This window comes from Alligator sinensis, unplaced genomic scaffold (assembly GCF_000455745.1).
Source record: "Alligator sinensis unplaced genomic scaffold, ASM45574v1 scaffold228_1, whole genome shotgun sequence".
Lineage (NCBI taxonomy): Eukaryota > Metazoa > Chordata > Crocodylia > Alligatoridae > Alligator > Alligator sinensis.
The window spans coordinates 15992-22604 of NW_005842044.1; the positions used below are offsets into that span (position 1 = coordinate 15992).

General features: G+C 41.7%; 1 protein-coding gene across 1 annotated transcript in view; it reads right to left on the reverse strand.

Moving 5' to 3' along the window:
- Positions 1-1272: 1272 nt before the first annotated feature.
- Positions 1273-6613, reverse strand: part of KCNG4 (potassium voltage-gated channel modifier subfamily G member 4) — a 20376-nt gene continuing 15035 nt past the window's right edge. Inside the window, exon 2 of the mRNA XM_006022773.3 lies at positions 1273-2367. Within this exon, the coding sequence (XP_006022835.1) occupies positions 1582-2367 (786 nt within the window). The 3' untranslated portion in view covers positions 1273-1581. The remainder of the gene's footprint in view (positions 2368-6613) is intronic.

Here is a 6613-nt window from a genome sequence, read left to right on the forward strand (position 1 = left end):
CACCCTATATGTATGAATAGCTACTGTACTTCCATAACTTCTCATTTTCATATCCATATATGCAATTCAGGTGATTCCCCATACAACTCGCAGTACAATTGCTCGAAGGTGTGCATGTATACTGGGCTCTTCACTTCGCAGCAGTGAAAATGGGACTTTGCAGCTGTGCACGCAATATAGCCCTTTCTGAATCTGGATGACAATGTTCTCTTTTGCAGGGCTTCAATAAGATTTGAAAAATGCCATAATTAAGACCATTAATCAGATAGGAAAGTTTTTACTTAAGCCCTGATCCAGAAGAAACTTTAAATACTTGCCCAAGTTAACCAGGTGAGAATCCTATAGATTTCAATGAAGTTACTTACACACATGCCTAACCTGAAGTATGTAAGTACCTCATTAAAGCTATAGCCCTTGTTTATAGGTGCTGCCCATGAACTGTAGATTTAGTCCTAATTAACTTAATTCACAGTATCTCAGAAAGCAGAGATGGGTAAGACCATCTAGGATATCCCATGAGACCTAGTACATTGTTCCATCTAGATGTATGTCCCCCAAAATGAGAATGAAATGAGTTATCCTCCATGAGTTCCTCTGGGAAACCATTCTAATAGGCCAAGAAATAATTCTTCACAATATATAACATATGTACCCTTTGAATATTTATTGGCTGATTCCACGTCTGCTGTCTGCAATATATATTCGTTTTCATTTTGACCTTTTTTCACGTGTCATGATACCATCCCAATCCAATACACAGGGAAGCACTGATTCCTTTTTTGTTTTTTTAGTCACTATGCCTTTTTTATTCTCTCATCATTAGCTCAAGTATATGAAAGAAAATAATCTGAAAACTTATAACTTCATCTATCTCATCTGAAATGTTTACAGAGGGCAGGTTGAAATTGCATTTCAAGCAAACTCTCTTACAAGCACTATATAAGTCATTGACAGTAGCAGTGCAATCCTTTATTTATAGATTTGAGCATCTGACTGCAGAACGAGCTGTAAAAGCTTTCATATACAGTACTTCACTTAAGCTTGTTAGTGCTTTAGATATAGAATGTGCATCGGTATCACGGATTCTTCTATACGCCTGGTCATAAGCACTTTATAAATGGCAATGGTGCGTAGCCCTAAAAGAATCCATTCTGGTAATTGGCTCTAGGTGTTAATTGCAAAGAACATTGGAAACTCAAAGGCAAGTGAAACAACAGGTGTTATTTATGTCAGCAAAAGCTGTTCTGCTTGTTACTCATTCAGTGTTGGGAATTCAGCGGGTTATATAACTAGTATAGGCAAAGTTGGACTTCCTTATTAGCTTTATCAATAAAAAGTGAGCAGTAGCGAAGAGTAGATATTTGTTGTTTGAATAACCCCCGACCTTCAACATCCTTAAGGCTCACAATCTCCACAGTGGTGCGTTGCAAGACTCCAGTTGGCTTGATCAATCTGTTCTGCCCACGTCGGTGAAAAGAAATTGCGTTAGAAATGGCAAGTCACCCATGTTGTTGCTCTGCTTGGCTTTGCACATTACACCGATCAATTATTGTTGCCCTCCCAGAGGTTTTGCAGCCAGGTTTAGTTTCTTGTGTAACTGTACTTGATTGGGGAGGCCGGCTCCTCCAAAATCAAGCTGTCTGTCTCGTTGAAGGTGTCACTTCCAGCAGAGTGATTGGGGTTTTTTATTCGGTTGAGCTGAGACTGTAGTCTTTCATGCTCTTTCCTCAGCTCTGAATAGGAATGGGAGAACGTGTGGAATATGGAAGTCGCTGGGAAAGACATTATTAGTATCCCACTGAGGATGCTACTGAGAGCCACCATCTGACCTGGGACACTTCTTGGTATCATGTCTCCGTATCCCACTGTGGTCATGGAGATGATGGCCCACCAGTATGAGGCTGGAATGCTTGTGAATTCCAGGACCTTGCCAGATTCGTTCTCAGCGAGATAGACCAGAGGGGAAAACAGCGTGACTGCTACGCACAAGAAGAGCAAAAGCAGGCCAAATTCCCGGGTGCATCTTCGAACGGTGAGCCCCAAAGTCTGTAGGCCCAAGGAGTGCCTGGCAAGGCGCATCACATACAAGATCCTCAAGGCACGTAAGACTCGTAGCACCAGTCCGACCTTTTCCAAATAGGAGTTGCTGCTCGATCTCTCGGTCTCCTCCCCCGGGTCATCGTCCAGCACAATAAGAGAAACATAATAAGGTGAAATAGCCAAGAAGTCAATGATATTTAGGGGCCCTTTGAAAAACTGACACTTGCTCTTCGCCTGGATGAATCGTAGGCAGAACTCCAGCGAGAACCAAGCCACACAGATGGTCTCAATGACAAAGATGTAATAGCACTTCTGAGAACATTCGCCCTAGCACAAAACAAAGAGAAGGTCAAAGAAAATGAACAGGCTGTGAGTTGACATCAGAAAACATTAGGAAGCAGAAATGTGCATCTCCTGGAGGGTATTGGTATCAGAAAAGAACAGACCCCACCAAACAGCTAATTCTAGGGCTCCTGACAGATTTCTTTCATTGACATGAGAATGCTATTTGAATGAGTGGGGTTACTGGTATAACCCCACTCATTCAAATTTATTTCAGCTTTTGTTATTAATTTTAGCCTACATGGATGACATTCATCCCAGTGCAGACATCCAGCCCAAGGCCTCTGGGCCACGTAAGTCCCACTTGACCCCTTAAAATAGAAATGAATGAGTCCAGGTACAATAGATCACATCTCCAGCTGGTGCAAACTGATCTAGTTCTCTTGATTTCAGGGTTAGGGTTGGGGTTAGTGTCTATGCAATTTAAAGAAAATTTGCTATGTCAAAGCTAGTTGAAACTAAGCTGTGTAATAATCGAAGTACCTCTTTTTTTTTTTTCTTTTCCTTTTTCTCTCTGGCCTTGTATACTCGATATGCCCCTCAATATGTCTGTCTGTCCCATAGATGCGTACAGTACTGCCCAAAGGAGTGCGTTATATTGGATACTTGCTGACTTGACTGGGTGTAATTGCTCAGAGTCAGCAATGGTGTTATGTAGCATTTGGTTTTTCCAAGCTGTAGTTTTTTTCTTTCATTGCAGCCTCTGCTCTGCCTGCCTCTGGTCATTCCAGTGATGTGTCATGTGAATTATTCATTATTTTCAAGCATGATTTAAATATTTTGCTAACTGGGCTGAATCACTAGTACATCAGCTCCTTCACTGAGCTTCGCACATTTGTGTACCAAATGGGGACTGTTACCAGTTAGTCTGTAAGATCTTCGAGCAGTCTGATCACTCCGAGAGTCCGTATTTTTCAGTAAGACCCTTCAGCTTTTTTGATTCCCTGCTACTTGGAAACTACAGAAAAAGGAAAGTACCTTTTTGCCAGGAATTTTAGCCATAAAGCAGCATGCTCTAAGCTGCCTCATGATTGATATCTGAAAATTTCAGGTATACCTTCAGAACTGCTCCTTTTTTTTTCCCCCTTCCTCCACCTTTTGTTGTGTATTTACGCTTTTTTTCCCACTAGGAAGAACCTGAATAAGAACTATTTCCTCTCTTTGCAAGCTGATCATCTTTCCAAATGCACTATTATGTTGTTTTGAAAGAGAATAACCCAATATTTAGATAGACTAGAAAATCTCGCCCTGCTTTTTATTCCTATTACATACGTATACAGGAATACTGACACCTTATCAGCACATTTCCCATCTGTTTCTAATGTGCTTACAATGAACATTTCAAAAATAGCATCTGTATTTTCTAATCTACAGCCCTTTCTGGCTGAGGGGAAAAAAAAGAGTAATATCACAATCTCTGTCCCTGTAATTAAAGCTATGTTACTGTCCTTCCGATGTTCTCTCTTATTCTTTAGGTACTTAGCCAATTTAATGAGTGCATCTACCAAAAATGTATAAAAATTGACCTGCACGCCACACAATACACTTACAGAAGACAAAAGATATATACAAGGCATTCATTAGAAACAAACAGTAAAATTCTGGCCTTAATGAAGTTGGGGGAACACTATACTTGAGTTCATATGGGAAGTTAATGGAAAAAGCATTTTAATCAGAGAATCCATTTTTACAGGATTGTGTTACACTGGTATTTTTATACATGATGCGATATATATGTTGTTTATTCATCTCTACCCTCCATCCATCTTGTGATCAGGAAATAACAGAGCTATTTTAGGGCTCTTGGTTAGACCAGCATCCAAGTTCAGAAGCAGCAAACAGTGGGAAAAAGAAAAGAACTTAAGTACCACGGGCAATTTCAGCCTTGCATTGACATCCTCGAGGGTGTTTCATATTCTGCTTATGCTTCTTGCCAAGAGAGCACCGAGAATGACACGTCCCAGTGGTCCTGCACTATATAGTGATAAAACACGAACGGATCTGAATCTCCTGTAGTGCAAGGTAGGCGAAATGCCCGTTACCGAGCGCAATGGCAATAACGATACATCCCGGTTTCCCCAGTGTAATGCATAGAACCGTGGCAACGATCTAATAAACAAGGTTTTAATAATAAACAAGGATTTTAAAAAGTTATAACCCTCCAGGCATAAGCAAGCATTTTGCTAATAAGGGCAAGGAAAATACCTTTCCTATGACTGTATATAGGTTACTTCAGGGTTTCTTGCATTGCCTTCTTAGGCATCTGGTCCTGAACTTGCCAAGCTGTTCAAGACCCATGGCTAAGTTAGTTCAGACACCCCTCCCCAACAAATACCTATGTGTAACTTCAAATTTCCCTCCATGAAATTATAATTCTTTGCAGAGTTTCTTGATGTGAAAGAACCAGTGAGTTCCCTTGTGGCATTCAGGCAATTTCTGTGCTGCATGTTTTACAATGAAGCAAGAGCACGTTCCTCAAACCCCAGCACCGAAAGCCCCAGACATCACTCTTGCCTACAAGGAAAAAGGGCTGAGGTGGTGGTTAATTATGTGGGAAAGATTAGCCAAGAAGTGGAGAAAGGTCTCTGGTAAGTGGGACCCGCTGTTCTGAGTGGCCTGAGAAAAAGCACTGACCCCATTTCAGGACTGAGAACAACTTCTCTCCCACCGGCAGTTCTGCCCACTGGTTTCTGTTTGTTCGGCAATTAGCAGCTGGCAATTTCCCATGCTAACAAAGTCTGTTTTGGGGGAGGAAAACTGCTGCAGGATGCTGTACGGGAAGGGGCAGACAGGTAAGGTATGAAGTTAATCGCCCCAAGCTAAATCTTGCCCTTGACTCAGGTCTTACTCAAAGTACTCATTTGTATCAGGAACCATGGACCTCTTCCGGTCTGTAATAGCTTTTAAATTTAGTCTGACCTCTTATCAGTCATGCTACTGGTTTTCAGTAAGTACAGACATGAGGTGGATTTAAGCTGGGCAGTAATCTGGAAGTGAAAGGTCTAAGATCCCAGCAGAGTTAACTTCTCTCGAAGGTATTACGACAGATTGGACTCTGACTCATTAAAACTGCCTCGTTTACCTGACCAAGATCCCTCTTATCCAACTAAGCATGCCCTGTACCAGATTTTTCTCTTTTGAAAAATCAGTGCAATCTATGTGATAACTGCAAACCATCTTGGGTAGGACTTTAAAAAAAATGTATGAGAGTTAGCCTAACTCCATTTTGGTCTAGGGTACAATTCTAGGCTGAAACAGGAACCGATTTAGGCTGATGCTAAGCACTTACAAATACTCTACACCTAATACTTTACTCAGCATAAAAAGTTACTTCTAGGTGACAAAGAAAGGGTCAGTTCCTGGTTGCCAGGGTTTATGGAGCCTCCCTTCGGTTTGTTGCTGAAGTCCTAGGAAGCACGATACGTCCTGGCCGCTATTTTGCTATCATATATGGGGAAAAAATGGATTCAGTGCTGAAGGGAAACACTAGCTTGTTAATAAAAAGGTATACCAAGCATGAGCGATTAAGTATCCGCAGGTGAGCTCCTGAATATATGAATCCTCTCAAGGAATTAAGCTACCCACTTCAAACTTCCACTTTTTTTCCCCCAAAAAACACTACTTGTTATGCTGCGGGTAAGAAATATGGAGAAATTATGACTGACACTCCACTCCCTTTACGGATCCTAAGAGAGTTAAATAGCCTGAAGCCTCAGAGCTGGCATGGTAGAGGATGGCTGCACTGTTAGCACGTAGAAGTCCCAACGGTCCTGGGACTGTGTGTGCAGGACTGGAAACAGCAGGGGCACAGCAGAGATCTGGCCACAGCACACGGTACTGGGGAAATGCATGTAATTCAGTGGCTGGCCCATCTACCAGCCTCCAGGTCCGTGCAAAGAAGATGCATAGCTGCAAGTATGAGAGGGTACAGCGGTGACACACAAAAGTTGCCTTAACACCCCCCTCCCCCCTATTGAACCCACCCTATGTGAAATAAGAGTATATGTACCTTTTTATGAACATGATATACTATAAGAACCACAGGTTTTACTTATTATGTGTCAATATATATTATCAGATGTACTGGTTACTATGGAAGTGGTTTAATTCAGTCCATGCAAACCTGTAATATATAATAAAAATCGGACATAGAAGAACACGTGTAGTCCTTACAGGAATGTGCGTGATGGGAGTTTGTGGGGAAGAAGGCCAAAGGTGGAGCCAGGAAAGA